Source organism: Condylura cristata, unplaced genomic scaffold, assembly GCF_000260355.1.
Source record: "Condylura cristata isolate star-nosed mole 26May11 unplaced genomic scaffold, ConCri1.0 scaffold00033, whole genome shotgun sequence".
In the NCBI taxonomy this organism is placed as follows: Eukaryota; Metazoa; Chordata; class Mammalia; order Eulipotyphla; family Talpidae; genus Condylura; species Condylura cristata.
Window position 1 is genome coordinate 1,502,052 of NW_004567134.1, and position 27,016 is coordinate 1,529,067.

The 27,016-nt window shown below is 35.5% G+C and overlaps 1 protein-coding gene across 1 annotated transcript; it reads left to right on the plus strand.

The window, feature by feature from the left end:
- Positions 1-95: 95 nt before the first annotated feature.
- AZI2 (5-azacytidine induced 2) lies at positions 96-26,417 on the plus strand. The gene is made up of 8 exons (XM_012732177.1): positions 96-608; positions 7,601-7,815; positions 9,576-9,701; positions 10,129-10,228; positions 11,303-11,451; positions 14,280-14,338; positions 22,207-22,325; positions 24,415-26,417. The coding sequence occupies exons 2-8, from the start codon at positions 7,606-7,608 to the stop codon at positions 24,822-24,824; spliced, it is 1,173 nt and encodes a 390-aa protein (XP_012587631.1). The 5' UTR covers positions 96-608; positions 7,601-7,605; the 3' UTR covers positions 24,825-26,417.
- Positions 26,418-27,016: the final 599 nt, after the last annotated feature.

The following is a 27,016-nucleotide window of genomic DNA, read 5'->3' on the forward strand; positions in this document are numbered from 1 at the left end:
CCCCGCCCAGTCCCTGCCGCGGAGGTTCACGGGACACGTAGTACGTCGCGCCCACCTTCTCTCACCCTCCCCCTTCCCCTGAGCTGCGACTTCCCGAACGCCCTCCCAGCTCCCCAGGGCCTGACTTCCGGTTTACTCGCGCCGCCCACTCGTCGAGCTCCCGGACAGCGGAAGTCCCTTCTCCGGCGGCGCGCTGTTCGTCCTTCCGCCGGGCTCCGCGGCAGAATTAAGGGGCCGCGGCGCGGTCGAGCCGCGCGATGTACCCAGCCACTGACTAGGCCGGCGCGGGAGGGCCTGGGGGTCGCGCGCGTGTTGTTGGGTAACGGGCCTTCTCCGGCGACTGCTTGCCTCTCCTTCCAGAACTTTCTGGGCCTCAGGTAACTGGCAGGGCCGCGCCGGTGCAGTCGTAGCCGAGGTAAAAGAAATGGGAATCCCTCCGCGCCGTCCCCGGAGCGGCTGCCGGCGCTGGGGAAGCGGCGGTGTCTTCGAGGAAACCGGAAGCCCGTGGTGACCCCCTGGCGACCCGGTTTGTTTTCCGTGCGTTTGCAAACACTGAGGAATCGAAACTCGGCGGCTCTGGGGACGGCCCTGCGTAGCCTGTCTTCTGGGTGAGTGATTCGCTATGACCGGGGAGGGGTGCGGGCAATATTGGGACCAACCGTCGCTTCTGTTGCTGGCCTGAAGAGACACGTCTTTTTTGCCCACAGATCCCCGCTCCCCTGACGAGGGGAACGCCCGCCCCTGGGCACCCTCTATACCTCTGTCACCCCCTTTGGGGGGCCTTCACCTCACTTCTCCCGATTGCTCGTTTTCTTTCCGTACTGTTATTTGCTGGAGCGCTTTCATTTTTATTCCTTGAGACAGCATTTATATCGGAAAGGAAAGAGGGACCGTGTTGCTATTTCGCTACTTTCTTGGTTCTCCAAGCAGTGGACTTCAACCCAACTCCATACTTTACCAGGCGCGAACAGTAGGTACCCTCCGTTCTCCAGCGTCTAACCTGTATGATCTTGGGGTTTTTTGATCGTTGGTCTAGAGGTTACTCTATGCAAGGTAGACTTAGACCCTACAGGCAAGGAACTCAGTCAAGTACCACAAGGTGTAGAAAAAGCTCACGAGAACGATGACACAAGTGCAATCTTGCATTGATAATACTACAGGGTGTTGGAAATGTACACGAACGATCGAGGACACTGATGGCCTAGGATAGAAACTGACCTCCGAATCACAGAAGTTTCTTTTTCTCTGGAAATTTAAATGGGATTGAGCAAGATCTCGAGGCGACTTTTAATTTCGGTTCTCAAAGCAAGCCCTGTCACCCAACTCGTGAGCACTGCCGACATTTGTAAATTAGGAACTCTGCATTCCTCACAATCGTTCATAAATTATGTTTGTAAAATGGGAAATTGTTTAGAAATGCAAAGTTTTAATTCTAAAATGTAGCTACAGTAGCATGGGAAATGCATTGGATTGTCAGGACATTAACAATCAGTAAGAGTGCTGAATTTTGCTCCTTTTCGCTTGACACTGTCTAAAGAGACTAACTCTTTATTTCACCACTCTGAAATGGGAGTGGTGCTTCCTCCAAGACACCGAGTTTGCTAGTCTTCAGTCAACTCTAACGTTTGCTGTCTTAAGTTCCCCACTTTGCCCCTCTCAATAGCCTTATGTAGACTTAATGATTATGAAGAGCAAATGAGACAGCTTCCTAAAAGCAAAACACACAATCTGGCATGCCATGAACAGTGGGCAAATATTAATTACCAACACAGTACATAGTTACCAGTGTGAAGTTTTTTCATAATCCAAGAAGTAATAGAACCAATGCAAAATTAAATTAAGGTACTTAGATTTTGCATTGGAGTACAATTGTTTTGTCACTGTTTGGAAACAATTATTGATCATACCAGGAACACTTTGTGTAAAAAAAGGCTCTCAGTTGCATTGAAATATATTGCTTTATAAAAACAGTAGACTTGCCATAACCACGCCAACCCCGAAAAAGCCACACACTCTGATTTCTTTAAAGGCCATCGAACAATAAACATGGAGTTATTCATACTGTATTCTAATGCTGAATAGAGTTTGGGCATTCATTAAATTATAAGGTATTGCAGTCCTGAAGTACAGTGACAGTATCTTGGGGACAAAAGGTACTGAACACCCTTTCCTTTTAAACTAGTGACATTGTTCCTGCTCTTACTTTTGTGAAAAATAGTGAAAGAGGAGTAAATGTTGGTCTGTCTACCACCATAAGCTATCATCCTTGCTTCATAGTGTCTTGACTATCTTATGTATGCAGTGGGTACAGTAATACCGGTTTTTCAGAAGTAGAAAGATGATCATGAAGCAATCAATGTAGAATTAAAGAGTTTACCAAATATGTCTTGACTCAAACCCTAGATCTGTTACATCCTGCTAGTGTGAGTACAAGCAAATTTACCACACACCTCTGAGCCTTAAGTTTCCTCATTTGTGCTGGGAAGATACCTGTCTGGTCAAGGTTGGTGTGGACTTATGGTATGTACTCTTACTCAGCTCCTGGTAAAAACATCAATTTCTCTTTGTCTGTCTAGGTTGCCATTGTCTATTATGATTAAAATTATGGCCTCATAACTTAAGGAGATGTTACCTTGTGATATAGTTCAACCTTGTAGATTTATTGGGGAAAATTTTACACACAGAGGTCAACTATTAGTAATTAAGGTGGCAGATTATAGGCTGGAATCCCTGTTTCTGAGTATGGGGGCCATGTTCCACCAATGAGTTCTGCCTTACCCAGATTCTTCTTGCAAAAATTAGAATTCCATTGTCTTTAGAAGATAGTATTAAGAGCACAAAGTATGGAAGATATCTCAGCTTTGTTGATCATTACTGACAGAGCTGTAGGTAATGTGTTTAACTTTTTAAGATTTTGTTTATAAATTAGGTAACAGTAGTTGTAAAATACAGGAAAAAGCTTTGGGAAGCACTAGTCCTTGCCTAGGTAAGTGAGTGATAAATGATAGATAATATGAAGGTGAACCATGACAGACTAACCATCATCTATTCCTAGGGGGAAAAAAAAAATCTGATAGCATAACATCATCCCAGGCTTCCTAGTATCTCATACCATAGTGTATGCATAGCATATCTTAGGTTAGGCACTTTTCAATGTGGACTATAGCAAAAAAAATGGAAATTTAAGATCTTCTAAAATAATGTTGATTAAGAAGGCATAGATCAAATATTGTGAGTTATTCTAGATCACTGCAAGAAAGCTTATAATACATTAAATCCAGTCAAATGTTTTTGTCATATGAAAGTAATATTTATACTATATTGTAGTCTATTAGTGTCAGCATTTTGTATAAAATAATTTACATATCCTGATTAAAAATGCTGGCCATCATCTGAGCCTTCAGAGTTGTAATCTTTTTGCTAGTAGAGAGACTTTAAGCAACATCTTCAAACATGGTAAGATGAAAAAAACAGGTTTGCTAGGGGCCCTCCCTGGTGGCGCAGCGGGTTAAAGCACAGAATTGAGAATCTAAAGCCACTTCGGCATGATTTCGATTTCCCGCCTGCCCGGAGGACCACATGGTGTGGCAGACCTCTCCTGGCCCGCCTGCTGCTCCCCTCTGCAGTGTACTTGGTCTATCTGCCTGTTCTGTTCCCCACGCTGTCTCTGGTGAAGCCTCTCACCGCCAGAGCCTCTGGCCTGTACCCCACTTCTGTATACATGAATAAATAAATCTTAAAAAAACAAAATAACAGGCTTGCTAGTATGATGGAATTTTTCTTTATGTCACTCCCCTAGCCTCAGACTGCTGTTCTCTTTTCTATATACTTTTTCTGGCAAATTCTGCTCTTTCTCCATTATCATTGTGACACTGCAATTTATAAGAAATATATATTTGGTCATCCAGATGAACAAAATATATTTCTCATATATATGTGGCTAACTCCCCAAACCTTTGCAATTCCCAAGCAGTAAGAGCAGTAGAGCATCTTTTATAATTTTTAGTCTCATGTTGGCCTTTTGTCATCAGTTCCTGAAATTCCTTCTGAACCATGAAGATGAAATAGGTGTCTTACTCAGAACAAGCCCCTTTCCATCACCACTGACCTTATGACCGTGAGATTCCTATCTTTGTCAGATACAACTCTAGGTCATCTCCAGTTTCTTAAGAATGTTCTTGAAAAAGATTTCTTTTGTGGCACATCCCCATAGAATTATTTCTTAATTGAAAGAACCCCACTTCATTTTGTCTTTCGTTAGTCTTGACACTTGTTTGGTTTTAAAAGCAAATGTTATTCTTGCTGAACTATTTAAAATACTGTCTCGTTTTTTGACAGTTCTAATCTTAGAAATAATATTTCATTCAAAGTGCTCCTTTTTTAAGCACAAAGTAGATCAAATATTAAGAAGGCATAGATCAAATATTGTGATCTATGCCTTAATATTAATATTAATATTGCTTGTTTTTTAAGTTACGCTAAATAAACTTAGAGACAGAGCATGTTTTCACAAATACTGAAATAATAAAGCTAGTTTCATGTAGTGATGAGGTTAGTAATAATTAGGCTTTTATTGTTATCCAGAATATCAAACATCTGAGACCAAATACTTCGTTACCTATGAAGAGGCATTTTCATTACAACAAAATTATATAAAACTAAATTTTAATGTACTATAAAGCCAACACTGCAGCTCCTGTTACAGAAATAAGGTTGAAGAAAGATAATTGCATAAACAGTAAAACCAAAAGCTGCCTTGTTACTTTGTTACTAGTTTCCTTTAATTATTCTGATAAATACAATGTGATATTGACACTATTTGGTACCTTTCTATGATATTTTTTCTGACCCTGTAGCTTTTAATCTCTGGAAGTCTACTTTGTACAGAGTGTTAACATCATAAATATTAACATTTCTAATACATAACTCATTTTGTAAGGATACTAAAATTTTCATTTTACAACAAATTTAAATGATAGTTATTTTAAAATTATGTGTATTTTTGATAGTGGATTTTCTCTTGAGTATGCTTGTGGCTATTAGTTATGGAGTGCTGATATAAATATATAAGCCAGTCTGAGCACTTACTTTGTCTTAAGTGACCAAATAGAATATTGTGTAAAATTTGTTTTTGTTATTTCTGCATATTCCCTTTCATCTAAGAGGTTCTGAGTTTTGTAATTCTTAATGAATTTAAGTGAGTAAAAGTTTCATTGGGGAGGAAAGTATTCAGGCTCTGATATCCAACCATTTGTACTGTGCACTCATTATCTAGTCTTGGCTAAACTTAAATAACCTTCCCATGCCCCAGTTTTCTTCTGTGCAATGTGTGTAATGAAGACTGTCTACCTATAGGCAGCTATGAGAATTAAATGGGATGTTACTTAAAAACACTTAATACAACACTAAATAATCTACTTGCTTGTGATTTTACAAATGTTACATAAATATTCTCCCCACACTGAATGATGACTGTTCATGATAAAAATGAACAAATAGAAAGCCATACAGCTGAGATAGTAAAAAGCAAAAGCATATAGATTTGGTTCTTAAACTGCATAAACGTTGGGACATCCATATTGACTGTAGAGCAGTTTAAGCTTACTGTTTTTTAGCTGTATTTAGAAAAATATTTTAGTTGGAGAAATCTTGTTCCCTTGAGTTGAGATACAAATTAGCTAAGATAGGCACAGTTTTACCTATTTTAAGACTTCTTTCAAAAAGTGTATCCTACCACTTCCTGGCTACCTACTCTTTACCTATTCTGCTGTTAAAGTATGTGTGTGAGAGAGTCTTCTGTGGACATACATATAGTTACTTGCAGCTTACAATATAGTATTAACCCATACCTTCCTTTTGAAAAGGAAATACAAAACTTTAGCTAGTAGCTAAATTGTGAGTGGAATTTGCTATTATTTTGGAATATACTTGAATCCAGTAAGGAAATTCAAACCCCTGTAAGGAAAAATTTAATTCTTTCTCCATCATTAGAAGGTTTGGTTTGTACCAGAAGCACAGGAGCTGAATTTAAAGAGCAGTAGTCCTATGTGGTTAGAAATTTTCAAATTAGTGTTGGTGAAGATTAAATGATGAGTTTTACCTATTCATACTTGTAGAGAAAATGCATCTGTTTGTACCATACTCCCCATCTTCCTAGGTATAAACAACCCCTAGACACTCAATTCTTGACGTTAGTTGAAAGCAACTAGAAGCTTTCAGTTATAAAGTCAGAAAAGCAAATATACAATGATAAAAGACTAGACCTAGAAAAACACACAAAGCCCTAAATTCATGTTATCTGAAATAAAGCAAAACTTTAAAAAAGTATTGATTAACCTCAGAAAGGGAGATCAGAAGTTTTAGAGAACAGTAGGCTTAATGAAATAATGTATTTAACTGGTTTATATTAAGACTCAACCAAGTGGACAGGATTTATTCAATCAGAATATTTGTAACAAACTGATTATAATAAGCAGTGAAATGTTATTTCAAGTAAGAGATAATAAATGAACATTTTCAGTAATAATTACTATCTAAGATATATGAAATTCTATTTTTAAAATGTTGTATTTGGTGTTTTATTTTAAATTCAAAGATATTTTAAACGATTTTTCTTATTTGTTTCTTTTAAGACTTGGAGTCCCTATTATACTGGTTCCCTGTAGTTCTTAAAAGGTTCAGTCACAATTTAGCTTTCCAAAGTGTTTTTCAATGAAATACAACCCTGAGGTGGGAAGTAATACTGAGCACAACAGTGAAGTAGATGTACACAGCAAGTACATGTTCATTCCTAATGGATTGGCCTCTTAACGTTTCAGAGTCAGGGCTGGATTTGAATGCTACTCTAGCTACTTTTATTCAATAACCAGCATTTATTGAACACCTTTCATGTAAAGATGAATTGGGAACACAGTGATCAGCTATATAGCTCTGCTCTCATGGAGCTTTAACTTGGGCAAATTATTTCACCTTTCCAATCTTTTCCTATAAAATATAAATGATATGTCGGCCCAAAGAATTATCGAAGGCAGTTTAATAAGATAATGTTTAAAGAATGTTGTGCATGGTACTGGGACATATTGAGCACTCATATGTTAATTCCTTTGCCTTCTAATGTACAACATACAGCAGTTATTGGTGTGGGAAGCTATAAAAGTTACTTCTGTCAGATTGGAGATGCTGAAGACAGACATCAGTAAAGCCATTTAAAACTTTTATCCTTTTAATGAAAATTGTATTTTACAATTTTTTCTAAAACTTACAAATAATAGATATTTTTAAATGCTTTATAGATACCAACACTCAATACTCTTACGCATTCAGTGAGGTAGGTGGTGTTTTATAAATACAGGAACTGGTGTTTTATAACTGAGGCAGAGAGGTTAATCAGTTTGCCCAGACTCACACAGACTCTTAGTGGAGCTTGAATTCAAACGAAGGCGGTTTGATTTCAAAGTTCATGTTTATAACTACTTGCTATAATACTTATAAAAGCAGTAGGAGTTTTTTAAACATTTTCACTAATAACCACATTATTCTAAAGATACTTTATTTATTCAATGAAATGTTTATAGCTTAATGATTTCATTCTTTTAAATAGCTGTCATGGATGCACTGGTAGAAGATGATATTTGCATTTTGAACCATGAAAAAGCCCAAAGGAGAGATACTCCAGTTTCAATATATTCAGGGGATGAGTCTGTTGCTTCCCATTTTGCCCTTGTCACTGCATATGAAGACATCAAAAAACGACTTAAGGATTCAGAGAAAGAGAATTCTCTCTTAAAGAAAAGAATAAGGTCTTTGGAAGAAAAGGTAAGTATATTATCTTCATTCTTCTATCACTTAAAAAATAACACAAAGTATTTGAAATATAAATATTTTTCTGTCTTTCATGGTTGTGCTTAACTGTCAAAGGAGGATGCTCCAAGATTATGTTTGATATTGCCTTCAGGGCTGAAAGTAGTATTCTCTTTTTTTTCCATCTTATGTGTAAATGTTCCTTACTAGGCGGCATATGTGTTGACTTTTTCGCTTTTGCAGGGAGGTGACAGGTGGGTAGGGGACAGTGGGTTTAATTTGGTTTGGTTCTCTTCTTTGTTTCCCTTGGTGGCAGGTGGAGGAGGGAAAAGACTTCGTCTCCTTCCTGGCAACAAGAAAGGCTAGTTTTGGCTACCTCTGCCTCCTCCCCCTGCCTCTTGCTGCAAATCAAACTCTGCTCAATGCTTCAGGAATCTTATATTCTCACCCCACCTGTGCTGCTCCCCTCTATGCTTAATGGATGTTGCTCGAGTAACCTGGGAAGTGGTGCTAGGCACGACAAGCAGAAGTAGGCTGATACAGGCAGCCTTTGGCAGCCTTGCATGAGGGGCTAATTGCAAATTCTGTGTCCCAGATTCCTAGTAAGGCTGCCACCACTAGGCAGAACCCAGCCTTCCAGATGCTGTGGATTTCTCACCTAGATACTTGCATAGGGAGTGGGGAAAGGTCTTGCTCATCTGTGCTGCCTAACTCTCCGACAAGAGCAATTCTCTCCACCACTGCTGCCAAGTTTCCCTGTGCTCTTCACATGGAGAGAGGGAGCTACCAAACGCCAGGTGCTCTTGGTTCTGCACCCTTTGCATCACTCCCTTTCCAAAAGTTACTCGGTAATTTTACTAGGCCTGCTGAGACCAGTGGTCACCCTGGCTGGGCCCACCATCTTGCCATGACCACCATTGCCTCTGTAATCATTGACACCACAGCAAGCCACCAACTTTAGCACAGAACTTTCAACCAGTTCTTTGCCTGTTAATGAACCTCCAAATCTTCCTTTGAGCTAATTTGATTCTAGTTTTATTTTCTTTTTGATTATGTTTAGGGGAATGATCCAGACCTTTCAATTCTTCTATTTTGTGGGTAGAATTTCTCATATTAATTTACTTTCATTGTGATTAAATACAACTGTGGCATCCTGGACTACAGTAAGAAAAGAGAACATTTTGGAGCTTGTTTCTTTTTCTTAAAGTAGAAAAATGGCATTTGGTATAATTAATACTGGAAATATGTCTGTTGGTACTTCATGACCAACAGTCATAGTATTTCCTATTGTAGAATAATACAATATTTAATGAACTAACACATGTATTTTGTAAAGTCAGGAAACACCTTACCTTGATACATTTTCTGATGATGTAAGTTAAATACTTTTGGCTTGGAAAACACCTAAACACAATAAAAGAATGATATACTGTTTTGTAGTATGATGAGTTAATATAACACAAATACTATGACATGCAGAATACTGAGTAAAAGCATAAAAGTAGACTTTCAATACTGTTCATAAAGCATAACTGTATGGCAACACCTGAAGGGAGAAATCCTGTGCTATCAAAATATTAACAAGAATCTTAGTGTACTTCATTAATAAATCAATAAAAGAATTGTATGGAAATAAAACATTCACTTAATTATAGTCCAGGCTTTATTCCTGAATATAATAATTAAAGTAAGATATGGGGCCATTAGAGAATTTATCTTGTGTGTGTATGTAGAATGCCAGCTAAAGGTCTTCTCTTCTCATTTTATACCATTAGCTTATAGGAGCTCGGTTAGATGAAGAAACAAGTTCTGTGGGGCGAGAACAAGTAAATAAGGCTTATCATGCATATCGAGAGGTTTGCATTGATAGAGATAATTTGAAGAGCAAATTGGACAAAATGGTAAGTTTGCTTGAAAAGAATATTGCAAATGAGTTTTCTCCTTTAAGAGGTTTAAAATTAGAATGGCATTTACATTTATGACATAAAAATGGAAAATCTGGTCAAAAATAATTGTATATTTATAAACTGTAACAAAATAAATAATATATAATGATGCTTAGGACTTAAATACATCTGATAACCACTAATTTTGAAAAAAAAAATTACATGGTGTAATTAGTCACTGTGTCAAAGAAAAAAAAAAGCCAGTGAAAACTATGTCCTGAGTTAGAACAAGAAAATGAGAAATTAAGAAGTTGGGTTTTATTTTCCCACCCTTCTTTTAAGGAGCTAGAATGAGTTTTTCAATATCTACCTGAAAATTAATATATAATACCAACTTACAGATTTTACTGAATGTAATTTGGCGTTTTCCCTACTTAACTAGAATAAAGACAACTCTGAATCTTTGAAAGTATTGAATGAACAGCTACAATCTAAAGAAGTAGAACTCCTCCAGCTGAGGACAGAGGTGGAAACTCAGCAGGGTATGCCACTTACTTGTTATAAATATTCTAATGGAATTAATACATTTTTCCATTCACGTGTCATATCCATGATCAATTTTCTGTATCTCTCTGCTTATTTTTTACACTTACAGTAATTTCTGTTATGCTTTTACAGTGTTAACCTCTTTTAACATTTTCATAGCTATAAATTGCACTTTAACTAGGGGAAAAAAATGAGGGTTGTTACTCAAGACTAGTTTGTACAGAAAGTACAGGAAGAAAGGAGTAAATCCCCATCTTTGTCAAAACTTCTTGCCTACTAGTTTGTCCTGGCTCTTCCTCCTGAATTTTTGCCAACTGGTAGACGCACAGTTATGGAATAGTTACAATTACTTTTTTACCTTAATTTCCTAAGTTTCTTAAAATGTGAGATACTGAAGTAAAAGTTAAGTCTGGGGGACCTGGGTACTAACCATTTCCCATGAACATTGTAATGGGAGAAGTGGAACAATAGGTCTTTGATAGATCTTTCATTAGGAATTGAGAACGACACCTATTTTAGGTAGTTGAGGGCATTTTTTTTAGTAGTGTGAGTAAGGAACTAAGTTAAGGATGTTAGTACTCAGCTGTACAGCTGTACTGCATTACTACAATGGAATATTTATAAATAAAATTGTTTTGACATGTTCAGGGCTGATAGTCAAGTATTTTAGTACTTTGAAGAGACCAAATGTAGTCCACTCAGTGAGCAGTTTTCTCACTTCATTTAATTTTTATTATTATCTTAAAAGATTATTGAGGTCTATGGTTTTAGCAGATGTTTGATATTAGTGCTGTATCTTCAAGTTCCATACTGACAAATTTGTATTTTAATTAAACAGAGGAACTAGGGAGAAGTTAATACATTCTAAAATAAGATGGCTAGATTTGTTATTCTTATTAACATAGATCTTCAAAAATATTTACTAGTAGTTCTTCAAAAATTACTAATAATTGTGCATGTTTTACGTCAATTTTTCTAGTATCTATACTTTACCAGTATGACTTTTTTTTTTGAATTACAATTTATGTAAAAGGCAGAAATAAAAGTCTTAATGTCCATCCTTTTTGTAGTGATAAGGAATTTAAATTCACCTTCATCACACTGGGAGGTGGAAAAATTGAGCTGTGACCTGAAGATCCATGGTTTGGAACAAGAACTGGAACTGATGAGGAAAGAATGTAGCAATCTCAAAATAGAGCTACAAAAAGCCAAACAAACGGTACTACAACATTGAGTTGAGAAATTAAATATTCTGTGGGCATTATATGTAGGATTTATAACTATTAAACCATAGAGTTAACATAAACTATTTCATTTTGAAAAGTTCACCTTTATCTTTTTCTTTAAGCATTTCTGATAATATTGATATGCTTTTAATTGTTAGCATAAACTCAGAATTATTTAATTTTGTTGTTTAATAAAGTAATTTTTAAAAAGCTTAGTAGTTTATTAAAACAATTCTTTCACATCCCTTTCTTTTAATATCCTTGCACTAATTCTTTAAAAGAAAGAAAACTTTGCAGAGTTCAGTAATACCTATATAATATATAATACTGCAGGACAACTTTAATTTCAGCAAATTTTATGGAATTCAGGAATTGGGAACATAAGCAAACATAAGTAGTTAACCTCTAAACTGCAGTTAACCAAGTCACCCACTAAAATACAAGTTGCCTCTCAGGTTCTTACCAAGAGACTGTTTTTTGATATTTCACATTGGATTCTTACAAGCTTGGATATGTATTTGCAGAATAGTTAATGACAGTTTGAGAATAAAAAGAAGACATGATAGAGAAGCAGGGTTCTGTGAAAGAAATGCACTAAACACAAGATTTAAAATAGTTACTAGAAAATGAAAATCTTGGTAACTGTCTGGAGTCATACAACAATTATATGTATTATATACACTAACGATTTTCACCATTTTGCCCTTCAGAACATTCTAACACTGTTGAGGAGCTGTGTTACTTATCTCAAGTTCCTCTTCCACTTACTGAAAAAGGAACTACTTCCTAAATTTCCTGACTGCCTGCAGTCTGCCCTAAGTCCCAGCTGTCTTTAGTTGGAGCCACTTGACATCTCTCTTCTATAATGTAGTCATCAAAGATGACCATTAAGAATGAGCCAGGCATTAAGAATAAAAGAGCATCCTCCACTGGCCTTGAATAAATTCTGTTGAACAATGAGAACTTGGTTTAGAGCCCTCTTCCCTTCCACCAACCTTGATAAAAGGGGAAAACAGAAATTGTCAATTAGAGGCAAAACACCTTTTATCCTTCTTGACATCTGAAGTTGATTTTCCCAACTTTGATCCTATAGCTGCATGCCATACTTTCTTCAAAGGCCTGTCATGATAGCCAAGAAGACATCTTTTGGAAAAATGTGCTTGCAAAGAAATATCTGCATCTAGTAGTTTTAACTTATTATTGTTGCACATTCTACTTGAAATCACTTGATAATTTTTATATACAATGGATATTCCTTATACAGTAAGCAGCAATACCACTGAACTAAAAACTCAGCTCATAATTATGGTGGGACTTAATGACTGACATTAGGAAGTGGTCACTTAACTGGAATTTGTTTTCTATAAAGTAGACATTAAATACCTGTTTTTAAATGAACACTGAATTAGATACAAGCACGCAGTGCCTCACATAGAGTAAATTTAATCTGTGACTGTCTTTGAAAAAAAGTGTATGTTAACGTTAATTCAGAAAAGCAGAGTTTTGTGTGTGGTACACATACTGTGTCATGCTCATGCAGTTTCATTTCTTAATTAGTAGTTACTCCTTTCCACTAGATGGTGCTAGGGGATCGAGCTAATGAAATGGAGTTTGAGATACAAAGAAAGCTTTTTTAAAGTGAGATAATGGGAAGATTTTTTTTAAGGGCTTAAGGTGTTCCATCTCCATAGGAATTTATGTGGTGGGGGGAGGGGAGATTTAAAGTAAAAAATACAACTATTACTAAACACTGAAGAGTAGAAATGCTTAATTATCTATCAAGGGTTCCAAGTTGAAATCATGTTCTCTTCTTATTTAAAGATGTTGCTTATCAGATTCTTCTTGAATATAAGAATCAAATAGTCAAGAAAGAAATTTATGTTTACGTTTATAATTTTACATCTACTATAGCCATAATACTTTATGCTGTAATATTAAGATGGTACTTTTCTGTGAAATACATTTTAAAGTATGAGATAGTATTGTGCATACACATAGAATTTTTTGCTCTAATTCACTTAGTGAATTGCTTTGATTGGTTCTTGGTAGGTGCCAGCGTCAGATCCAGAAGGGACCTTTTAGACTATATCCCCCCAAATTACTAGCCACTTATATCCAACATGGTTGATCCTTTCAGAAAACAAATTGTAAGACCAAAGAAATATAACAATACTGCAAGTAATATAGTTGGATTAGATATCTAATGTATCCATGTTATAGTATGCTAAACCTTCAGAGAAGTTCTCTTATGAACCTATTTAACTTGAGCGATGTTTCCCAAGATTTTGTAGCCATAGGCCTTTGTTTATGTGAAACTGCCACATAGCATTAAGTGGGAAGCAGACCCATTACTCCATCACTGTCATAAGAACATTTCAGGAACACGTCTTAGAATATTAAGAGATGTTTGTGCTAGTTTAGAGTTTCTGAATTGTAGGTAGTAAGAAAAGTAATATCCTACCCAGTCAAAATTTATTAAAAATATCATTGGCTTTAAAAATAAGGTTTCCATTGCCCATACAAGTGTAAGTATATACTAATTTTCAAAAAATTAATCTGATCCTTTCACATTTTGAAAGACTTAAAACTTTTTTCATGAGCAATTTTATTTTTTAAAGAGAAAGTGGTAATGATTTTAAATATTTCGAAGTAATTTAAAAGTAGCCGGTATAGGTTGGTGGTAGTTGTTAAATCTTAAGTCTAGGTTTAAGCTATACAAATTAGATATATTCTGTAAAAAGGTTGTAATATGCCTGTTAATAAAGTGGTAAGAATAGACTGTATTAGTTAAACTTTTACTTTTTTAAAAAATAAATAACAGGTTCCATCTCAGGAAGACAATCTGAAGAGCAAAGATCTCCAAAGATTAAGCATTTCAAGGTATGAACATTCTTCAGCATTCAAAAAAAAATTTTTCCATGCATCATTTCCCTATAGGTACCTAGATTTCTGTTAATGATGAAGCTTAAAAACAAGTATGTATGTGTTGGAAACCACATTTGATCTCCCATCACAATATAGTCATAAAAAATACTTAACTATTCCTTAGTAATAGGCTACGCTTCAGTAGGAAAAAAGATATCTATTGTGAATTTTTGAACATTCAAAATATTTTAGAAAACTAGCTAAAATACATAAGTATTTTTTTAAAGATTTATTTATTTATGCATATGGAATTGTTGGGGTATAGGCCAGAGATGCAGGGGTGGTAAGAGGATTCCCCAGAGTGGGGAGCAGAACAGGCTGACTGATGGGGAAGTACACTGCTGAGGGGAGCAGCGGGCAGGTCAGGAGAGGGCTGCTGTGCCATATGGATCACCTCCAGGGCGGGGATTGAACTCAGGTTGAAGAGGCTTTAGCTTCTTAGTGCTGTACTTTAACCCACTATGCTACCAGGAAGGGGCTCAGATGATGCATTTTTTATGTACAATATTCTCCCTTTGTCTTAAGAAACCTAAACAATCTTTTCATACTTTGGTATAATATGAATTTTAAGAGAACTTTTCTCGTGGCAGGAACAAAAGTATGTATCATAAGTTCAGGTATGTTATTTTAACTTTTATTCCGCCCTCAAAATTTATCACTTCTACCAGAGTAATTAGGTACTACATTTTAAATTATTTGATAATTTTCTTTTCTGCTATGGTGTTATCCTCTTTCTACATGGATTCTTCTGTCCAATGAAAAATACTACCTGACTTAATTGTTAGATCATTTGTCTTCCAAAGTTTTCTGAACTGAAGCAAATAATGTGAATTATTTCATCCTGTTCTATCAGAAGCCTGCTTGAGGGAGATGATCAGTTTTAGGCGATGCACTGCAATCATTCTTATACCTCTGTAAAGGACTAGCAATAAATACTTTAGGCTCTGTGAGTCGAGTTACTGTTGAAATTTTTCAACCCTGCCATTTGAAAATATTTCAGCTGTTATCTTTAACTTTAATATAACTTTATAGCAAGAAAACTTGCATTTCTCTTAAACTGTGTCTAATACATATGAACATGAATTACTTTCTAAGGTTGTCTTTGTCAATGTTATCTGCAGTTGTCAGTCTTGGTGCCTAGGTTTCCCCTTGCTAATTTTTGGTATGTTTTATTAACCTTTAAATTTTGAAAAATAAAATTCAGTAAGTCAAAAAAGTAATGTAAGTAGCAAACTTGAATTACTTTTATGGGAGATTTTATATAATTTGAATCACTGATAACGGAGAATTCAGAAAGCTTTCTCTTTGTTTGAAGGCAGCAAATAATAAGACAGTGATTAATTCCTGTGATACAGATTTGGAGGAAGAAAAAAGCCCTAAGTTAAGTATTTTTTGAGACTGAAGCTATATAATCTCCAAAGTACACTTTCAGATTGTCTAAAGCTCAGTATTCAATGTCAACAAAAACAGTTTTAGAAGGCATTTTCTTAAGTTCAGTAAAAAGGTACTGTACATGAAAGAATACATAATTAAAGCACTCTCAGTGGCTCCCTAAGGGTTCAGGTACACTAGAGTAGTTTTTGCAAATTGGTTTGCATTTGTCTTAATGTAAACAATATAGATTGGCAGAACTTATTAAGTGTTCCTTTTCTGGTTAGCAAGTAGAAAACAATCAAATGTCTTATTTTTGGTAAACTTTGTCATGCATTTTTATGTAAACCTGTTCCTAGCTGCATTTTATCTTGTTTTTCCTGGCTTCATATATACCTATTCAGTGTATAGTTCTGTGACTTAACCTTTGTGAGTTATTCTGTCCACTTCTATGTGGAATAATGCAGATAGTAAGTTTCTTACTATATTAGAGGAAAGGTAAATAGGAATGTTTCCATAAAACCACTGAAAAGCTTATGTCTTTTAAAATGAAAATAATTAATTGAATATTGTATTGCTGCAGGTGTGCATGATAGTGTTAATAAATTATGTTCGTCACTAAAAGTCCAGTCCTATTCTTCACCATCACAATGATCCTTTACTAGATTACCCAGCCACCTTTTCCTTTCCCTTATGGTAACCACTAATTTGGTTTTACAGTCTAAAAGTGTATTTTTTATTTAGATTGATTGTTTTGCCTATGACAAGTTCTTTCCTGAAGTTTGGAATGCTCTCAGCTACTTAAATATGTCCTCTGGTCCCTTCTTCTCTTCACCTTCTTAGATATAATTCTTTTCTTTCCTCTTATAATGGAGTCTGATATTTCTTGTAGTTTTATTTTCCCTAAATTTTAATTCTCTACTTCCGTTGAGGCATTAATAAGAGTTCTGTCTTCAGTTTTATTGACTTTTTGTGAGATCAAGCAGGCTTGCTATGCTTTCCATGTAATCTTTATTTCATTCATTGTGTTCTTTATACTGAAAATCTCTGAAATTTTTTTTTAAGCCTCAGTGTCCTTGGTGTGATGAAGTATTTGCTTGTCATTAATGTTTGTGTAAGAATACATTTTATGTATTGTGTTTTTTTTTCCTTCATAGTAGATAGCTATTTTAACTGTTGACGAGACAGTCCAGTCATGGGCCATTAAGATGAGTTACTCTTTCCTTATAATAGTGTCATTCCTAAACTTCCTAGGTTTCTGAATGCCTTTTTTCCCCCAGTAGGTGGTGTTGTAGCTTTAGTTCTAGAATTCTCTTGTCTATCAGGACTAATGAAGTGAGCAACAAAGATGCAGTGTCCTTCAGCCACCATCTTGGGGGAGGGCCAGCCTAAAGTCCCACTCTGTCCCTTTTGCTCTCTTTAATAGAACCGATTCTGACCTTTGGTTGGATTACAGGTCCTTTAAAGGAGGATTTAGCCTACTGAGCAACAGGGCCGCAGCTCCAACCCCACCAACTCCACGAGTCTGCCAGAATGCACCTGCCTTCAGACACAAGCTGCATGGGTTGAGCCAGACCCTCAGGTGGAAAGCTGTTGAGAATTGTATGTGGAATATAGCTGACTTTTGACCAAGCTTTAAGAGGTTGTCTGCATCTGCTTGTTTATTCAAAGCTGTGTAGTCACCATGTCTGCAGTGGCTGTCGGCATGCAGTGATAGTTGGATTTTATATCCTATTCCATCCATCCCCTCAGTACTTTTTGGTTGGTGAGTTCATTTATCTTTACAGTAATTATTGATACGATGACTTATTAGTACCACTTTATCTTTTATTTCCTCCTTTAGGTTTCTGTGAACTTTTTCCTCCCCTGTATTTACAGAAGAGCCCTTTTCAACACATCTTGTAACAGGTCTAATCCTAGCAAACTCCAGCTTTTGTCTCAGAAGCCTTTATTTCTCCTTCATAAAAAGTATTTGCATGTATTTTGAATATGTACTGGCCTGTGCAGCTTCTACTAAGAAATCTCATGAACACCTAGTAGAGTACCTTTATAAATTACTTGCTCCTCCACACCCACCCCATTTATTACTTCTTTGTCTTGGCTCAATAGTTTCACTAACATTTTGGCTTGGTCTCTTTGCATTTAATAAAAAGGTGTCTCTTAGTTTCATGGACTTTCTTATATTCAGTTCCTTACCCAGTTTGGGAAATTCTCAGCTGTTTTTTTTTTTTTTTTTTTTTAATAAGTGTTCTTTTATCTTACTCCTCGTTTACCTTCTGGATTACTCATAATTCTTAATTTCTTTTATTAATAAAAGTGTAGCTTTATTTAAAAAATTCTCTTCTCCTGGATCATGTCTAGCTTTTTTGTTTAATTTTGGGTCTATTCCTACATCAGGCCTATTCTGTTATGTAGCTTTCTGTTGTACTGTTGATCTTTGGTGTTTTTTGCATCCTGAACCTGTTCTTAAAGTTTCATCTTCTACCGACTTCTGTTAATTTTATTCCTGGCCTCATTGAGTTGCTTTTCTGAGCTCTTTTACATCTTTTCTGAGATTCTTCATGATAGCAATTTTAAATTCTGTATCCAAGAGTGAGGGAGATAAATCTTATTTGTGAATTTGGTTCCTGGACATTTGTAATTCTGTCCTTGTAATGTCACTAAACTGAGACCTCAAGTTGCAAGGCACTCTATTTTTCCCTGCCCATTTTGCTGTTTTCAAGTATCCCAGGCTTTTCCTTTTAAAACTGGATTAGCCATTTAACAGTGAGCAGTTTAGGCTTTGTATTTCCAGCAGGTGGTGCTATGGCTTTTTTTAAGGAAGGGTGTTGGGATTTTGTCTTAGATGCCTCAAGCATCTGATTGTGTGTGTGTGTTTGGGGGGCGCGTTGGGACAGGCATGGGGGTGACTACCTGCCGTTACAGATGTGTTGCCATAGGTCTTCCTGTATGTGGCCAAACTTAACCTACCAAGATTAAGTGATCTACCCACCATTAGTACACTGCACAGAGACTGTTAAGTGTTCAGCAGTGGGAGTGCAAATACAGCGTAGAGTGACTTCTCTGTGTCCTCCTTGGGGGTGTGGCAGCCTTCGCATGAGTACCTGACTTTCAGCTTTACTTGGGTAAAGGGTGTTAGCAGACAGCCTCTGCCACCATCTTGGTGATAATCCCCCAAACATTTAGATAATTTTAAGGATTGTTTTTCAGTTATTTGGAAAATTCTCTTTTGAGGGGAAGACTTTGTATCTTCACTTGATCAGGCAAAAGAGATATATACTATCTCCCTAATACAGAGTGAACCTTTAATACTAGAGGCGTCTTACATGGTACTCAATGTATACAACATTAACAGGAAGAGCCCTGCCTAGCAGAAATTTGGTTGGAATCCTGCCAGTGGACTATTTTTGGTGTTAGCTTTATGTTGCTGCCATCAGTTCTTAAACCAGACAGAAGTATAGAATAAGTAAAACTTCATAAAATTTAAATTCTTAACTGTGCTGTCTTTTATTTAGTGATCATGAAAATTTGTGAGTAAAGACAGGCATTTTAAAAATTGGGAATAGAATAGAACATAACAAATTGGTTTCTTGTAACATAGCTTGGGTTGCAATATAAAATTATTTGTTCTGTCTGGCAATCCAGAATGTTTGGAAGCCATTTGGGGCAGTAACATTTGACAGTACACAGTATCTTTTTTTAGTCCACAGAGCTTAACTAAGATTACCCCATATTTTCATACTGGTTTTTCTAGTGGATTTAATAAACTTTTACAAGCTAATGAAAAATATGTATGGCTAAAGTTAAAACTCAAGTAAGTAGATTTTCCTGATGTAAGAATGTTCATTTTAGTATACATACTACTATTAGTTCTGACTGTATAGTGTCAATTAAGAAAACTGGGCTTTTATGTGATACTATTTTGCAAGCAGGACAGGACCCATTCTGATGGCAGCAAGCAGCTTTCATTACATTTAAAATTCAGGAGGTGGGAAACTTTATAATGGGGTCAAGTAGGTTGTTTTGGCCTAAGGTGTAGCATGGATAGGTGCTGGTAAGTGCATGATAGGAAAAATGTTACCCCAAAGGTTAGCAATCAGCCATTAGAATAGATGACTGAAAGATGGCTTTGAAACATGTTCAAGTGGAGTAAGTGATCCTGGACCTGGTTCTTCATACATGAAATGAGGTTATCAGTTTGCCAAAGCAGTGTGAGAATGAGGGTGAAGTGTCTACCACATACCAAATTTGCAACCACTGCAACCATCCCTTTTTGTTTCACCTATTTTTTAGTGTTTTTATTTGGGATATTTTAGTGCTATATCTTAATATCCAAGTAGTTTTATGACAACTACATATATTACCAGGAATTTGCTTGTATAGCCTTTAAAGCAAAACTTAAATTTACAACTCTCAGTATGACGGTATATGGGAAATCTATACAGACTCAAAACTATCTAGGTAAGAAATGATTAGTTGGAAGCCTGCTAAAAGATTGTGGGGTAACAACTTTTTCTGTTGTACTTAAATAATGACTTACTTTGTTCAACTACAATTAAACACTTTTAAGACTAGTGTGTGGCAGTAATTGTAATTACTTTGTTACCCACAAGAGGGGGAGCTTATACTTAAAAATACCTAAAATTAGTTCTGTGTTTTCAATTGAAGTGACATTAAAGGTAAAAGACTTGAAGTGTGTTAAGCTTGGTTACTAATTCTTGGTTTGGCCTAACTTACATAGCCATTCTTCATGAAAATGAATTTATGTATAGCAGATAGTGGTTCAGCACCTCTATAGCAATTTTACATGTTTATTTTGAATGAAAAATAAATGTGCTTGATTAACTATTGATAGTGCCCAAATGTTACTTTAGGTATTTGCCTTTTCCAAATCAGGTTCTAGTTTACCATGCCATGCCATGCCAACAAGTTTTTAAGCTCTTACTCATGTCATGACTGCTTGCATGAATTAGCACATATAATGTTTACATTTCTTGCCATGTAATGTTTAACTCTGGAAAGCATACTGAATGCCCAGCATTTCACCAAGGAACCAACAAGTCTTTTCACACTTAAGACAGGTTCTTATGTGAAACATTCATTGCAGCATACATTTTAGATGTTCACTGGTGAAGTAGAGGTGGTTAACTAGTTTTTGTTAAGTAATTATTTCACACCTATCAAAAGCCTGCAGAAAGCACTGTGATTAATAGACTGCTGCTTAATGAATGACATTTACAACAGACTAAGTAGGTCTGTCTGAAAAGCAATACAAAGTTCATCATATTTCTTAGACTTGTTTTTAACTGAATGAAATATGGAATACATAATTATGTTTGTGAGAAGATACTGAGAGTTCTTTATTCTTTGAAGTTTATATATAGTTAGATAAAAAACATGAAACAATGTCGCAAATGATTTCATTGTTAAAGCTATAGGACACCTATAAAATAATGATTACGTACTTAAATTTAAAAATTCATATATTCTTTTAGAACAAAGTAAGAATATATGTTGAAGATTTTGGTAAAATTAGTTGGCCACTAAAACCTAAAGGAATCGTGAATATCCAGCTATGAATACTCAATAGATGATGATTACAAATTATCTTAAAAATACTTTTTTTTTAGGCTTTAAAATACTTTTAATTCTAAAAGTAAGAGGCATTTGTAAAGTTTTTACTTCTGTTTCATATAATCCTCTGTGAAGTTTCCTTCCTCTTGCTGGGAAATCATGTGGCTGCTCACGTCTTGCGCTGTCATGTCACGCGGGTAAACAGTGTGGGAGACAGCAAAAACATTAAAAGAATGAAATGCAAGAGACTGGAGTGCTGTTTTAATGTGGACTTGAGTATACACTCAAAAATGTGATCTAGCATTTCAGTTCACAGACCGACCAGGTCAAGACAAATTTAAATCTATTCAGGAATGAGTATTACTTAATACCACTGATACTGTGCATTTGCAGGCACTGCATGTTAATGGCTACAATAAAGTAATTCTGAGAAGAGAATGACAAAGTCATTTATTAGATTTTGGTATTACATACAAATAAAATTTTAAGTGCAAGTGATGTCATAATATTCAAATGACCGTTATTTGCCCCATTTTAGAGGTGTACTGTAGTTTTAGCAATAATGAAATCACATGAAACAAACATCATTTCATACTTTTGTCTAACAAACTTCAAGGATAACATTCTCAGTATCAAAATCTACTCACAAATTTTTTTATTATTCCACATCATTCAAATACTTTTGATAATAAGCCTTCTGTTTAAATAGTGCGGTTGGTTGTGAGAAATTGTTTTTATGTTTTTACTTCTTATACTAACCTAAGGTAACCTACACCTTAAAATTAACTCAAGAAAAAAAAAGATATGTTCATTTTTTTAAGTTATTGCCTTTCTGTCCACTAAAAAAAAAGACTTAAAAAAATAAAAATCTATTTCAGTGAGAATATACAGCATGCCTACTGGGAACTGAAGAGAGAAATGTCTAATTTACATCTGGTGACTCAAGTACAAGCTGAACTACTAAGAAAACTGAAAACCCCAACTGCAATCAAGAAAGGCAAGTCAGTGCTGGAAACTACTGGCTCTTCCAGCCAAACTGCTTTAAGAGCAACTAGCTCTTGTATCTTACCAAAATCTCATCAAATGAGTTTGATAAGCCAAAGTATACACCGTGTGTTCATAGTCGACCCATTTTGTGCTTTGGCTTCAGTCTCATACTGGTCAACTTCACACATAAAGGTGTTGCTGATGTGTTTTTTCTTCAGTACTGTATTCTTTTCCCCTTGTGGCTTTTTTTTCTCAGCCAAGTGTTGCTTATGTGTATAAGGCTGAGGTGTTAAGTTTGCTCTAGTTGACCTTTTACCACAACTACTTCATATATTAAAAAAGACACCAAAGGCCATTTTTTCATTCCAGTGCTATAGAGTACAGCAAGACCTAACCTTTTAGTTTGTTTTGAAAAACAAAAGTTTGAGTCATTATTTGGTTTTCATTTTTATAACTTTATAATTTTTTTCCCCCACAAATCATTTAGAATGGAGACTGTGTGGCTATAAATATAAATTCTTCACTGCTCTACCTTCATATTTAACTACCTGGTTGACTACATTGTTTGGGTTTTGTTTTAACTAGTAGTGGCTACTTTGCCAAAGCTTTTTTTTTTTATACTTAAGTTGTACTTCTGAAAAGTTGTGCAATATAAATACCAACGACCTAAAGTCTACTTTAAAGGAATGTCTTCTGTAATACATAAGGCACTATCTAACTTGTCACTGGCATCGCAGATTGTCCATGAAGAGGAGAAGAGAGGATGGTTATTTCATAAATAGTTCTCACAAGTGTTTATTATTGGCAAATTGGCAAAGAAAACTAAATTCAAAATTTCTTTCAGTTTCTATTGAGTTATAATGAACCAGACAAAATAATGTGCTGTTTTTGCAGAGGCCTGACTTGTTCACTTATCCTCAGGTTTCACAACAGCCAGGTATGAAGGCAATTATGTAAGTTGATAGTAGAAATGACTTGTCTTAAAAAGGACTCAAGTAATTTGCAGTGAGTTTTCAGTGTGTATCACTTCCAAAGAATATAGTAAAGGAGAAAATGTTCTTTCTATATTTGGAATGTTAGAAAACTTAAAGACAAGTAAGCTATAATAATTCATTCATATATCCCTTCTGAACTGGTAAATAATAAATCTGATGCTTTAAACCTTACATTTCCTAGCACATTCCCTACAGTAGCGGAAGCACAGGACTACCACCTCTCACTACAGAACTCAAATAGTTTTTTGAGGAGTAGACCAAGATGAGACTAGGCCACTGTTTTTCCTGACCTACATTCTGACCTAACCCTTTTCTAGAAGCTGAAGCTATTCCCATTTCTCCTCCACTTCTCTCCACCTTCCCATTAAAAAAGGCAATGAGTTTGTTTGTAATGTTCAATTTCTTCTAAAGCTAAATAGTATCAAGCTTTAGTTGCACCTGTCATCTTTCTTAGACTTAGGATAAATCTATCTTCAATGACCAGGTAGGATGAATTAAAGGGGAAGAAGCTGCTACCATTGTGCTAGAAGCCATTTCTGTGTACTAAACACATTTTTCTGTTTTCATTCAGTTATGATGTGTCTAACAAAAAACAATTGATAGTTTTTATCCAAGTAGTTACGTCTGTAAGAAGTTTTTGATTATATATTAAAGCTTCATTTGGGGTCTCACCAATTCATAGGTATTTCTTAATTTACTTTTGAATTATATGGAAAGATTTGACTAAAGAAAGGAATTTAAATTTAAGAGTCAATAAAGGGTTTTTTGTTTGTACTTTCATTCCTTGGCTTTTCGTTTTAAAAATATGAAATTCCTTGTTTTTTTGTGGCTCTTTGATGAAGGCACAACAGGATTACTGGGTCTGTTTTTCAGAGAGGTGACACATGGAGCGAGCAGTTAAGTGACTTTAAACAAAGTCACAGTGTTATTAGTAAATAGCCTCTCCAGAATTAGAAGCATATCATCTGTCTTCTAACTCCACATCATGCTGCCCTTTAAAATCTTTTTATTTCTAGTCTCCAATTCAACCAAATGAGTGAAGTGTGACATTTTATGATCATATTTGTCATAACAACTGACATTTAGCTGTACTTTCTTTTTCAGCCTGTGCCCCAGAATGCATGGAAGATCTTGGGAAAGACAGCACAAAACTGCACTTGACAAATTTTACTGCAGCATACAAAAGACATCTCCCTCTCTCACCAAATGGCAAAACACTTTCTCATACCACACCTTCCCCTTTACCAGGAGATATAAAGGGTTTGTCAGAGAAAACAGTTCTCCAATCATGGACGGATAATGAACGCTCCACTCCTCATGATGGTACAAACTTCCAGGAACACAACTCTTACAGCAGAAATTCTCTCGAAGATAATTCTTGGGTATTCCCAAGTCCTCCTAAATCAAGTGATACAGCATTTGGGGAAACTAAAAATAAAACGTTGCCTTTACCCAATCTGACACCACTGAATTATTTGGATCAACATAATCAAAACTGCCTTTATAAGAGTTGATTCTGAAGAGACTTCATGACTTGAGGATGCTGGATTTCCCTTCATGGCTCTCTCAAATTATTTAACAAACCAAAAGCAGGTTTTGACTAAAATTTTGTAGTTCTTCAGCATTTATCTTTGCAAATACTATGACATATTGTGTAGTTGATTTTCCAGTATGAAAGAAAACCATTCAGTTCCATGTTGTGACAAAGAATCAGATATATGCTACTAATTAATAAATCGATACACTTTTAGGTGTTTCATAAAGACAGTTCTACCTTTGATAACTATATAAATTTTGCTTCATAGAGAATGGGAAGTTTTTAGATAAGGTTTACAGCAGTATGTGAAATGCCTAAAAATCTATTAATAAAAATAAAGACAGGATATTCATGCATAAAGGAGCAAATGGAAATGTGAATAGGTTATATTTCTGTTGACACTACAATGTATAAAATGAAGAAACATTAAAGTGGAATAATAGTGTCTAGGTCATTCTATCTCTGTATGCTATTGTGTTTTAAAGTTTAAGGCTAAAATAGTTTTTTAGTCACAATTCTGTTGGTACAGTTTAGAAATGCAATTTGAATTCCACAACTTAACCTGATCATGGAAGCCAACTTTCCTAATTTTACAAAGTGATGACATAGCTGAAAAATTATGTAGTGTGTGAATAAGCTATTATAATTCTAGACATCAAGTAGAAAGAGCATCACAGAGGTTTCAGTCTAGTCTGCCCCTTCAGTGGTCCTTAGTGAAAATATGAAAGTAGACGTTAACTATACAGCTGCTTAATGTATAGACCAGTTTCTATATAGTTAGACCCTGTTTTGAAATGTAACATTTTATTCATTGCAAAGGACTTTTAGGTGAATTAGGAATTTTCTAGAAACTAAATTCTGTGCTGTGCTGGCAAAGTACAATCATGAAATGTCCCCAGTTCTGATTCTAAGTGATTGGAATCATTTATAAACAAGGAAGGAAGTAAAAAGAATTGCTTCACAAGAAAATTTATCTAAATTCTTCAGGGTGGTGGTATTGAGAACATTAGTAATAAAATATATTACTTGGTATTTTACATCTTTTGTTTGATAAAGTATTTCAAGACCTTTATCCCTTTTGATAGACAGTTTCAAATATATTGAACTCAAAAGAGTATCTCAGATCTCTTGTATATTAACTGAATAGCATACATACATAATGTTCACTGTTCACCAGATATTTCTGTCTTTCTATTATCTTACTCACTTACTTGAGCTTGTCTGTGATTAATGGAATTGGTGTCAGATGCTGGAATTTATTCTGACCAATGAACACAGCTGACTCAAGGGAGTACAATCTCCTGCCAAGTAATAGAACAAAATCCAATATGCATAAAACAAATACAAGACTCCAGGCTTAGCTGAAGGAAGCAACTACCTGTGTAATAACAAAGCAGCAGAACCTATTTCTCATGTGGCTGCATAGGCTGTATATCATATCTAATCTCTAATGTAGCTGACTGGTTGGCATTCTTTAAAGCCCAGGTTGAAATGTTCCTTTGTAAAAGAAAAGTTAGATGAACAATGGCTTGATTGTTTGAACAGTACCAAGAAACTTTAATTAAATAAATTATTTTTGTTTGAAATTGAACTGGGTGTGAAATATTGTCCTTGCCTCTGTATTCAGGTACTAATTCGTAGTTGTTAATTCGACTTATATAACATACGTGTCTTGTTAAATCAATTTGAGTGGAGAAAATGCTTTTTCAGTTAAAACAGTAAGGTGACATTAGCTAAGATATAAAGTCAGTGATGGTGATTCTTGACAGCTTGAAGTGCTAGGTAAATAATGCACTCTTTATCAAGAAAAGGTTAACCAAAAAAACAATATTTTTATACCCAGTCACAAATTTTAAAATGAACACACTTATGATATTGTCTGTCCTAGGGAAGACTAAGACGAAAACAAATGGGCCATCTGTACCTAATAATTAACTTAATATGCAAAATGTGATGTTACCTTCTTTCTTACTAGCTGAAATGTGCTCCACAGGGCTTCCCTTGCAAAAATGGGACAACTCCTAAGGAGAGCAGGGATAAAGGAAACATTAGGGGTGAGAATGCATATGTAAAAAACTGTAGGACTGCATCATGTGAACACAAATGATCTATCCCAAAATGCTTACTTCGAAAAGGTGTATAAGGGGTAGAAAAATCTATGAATGTCAC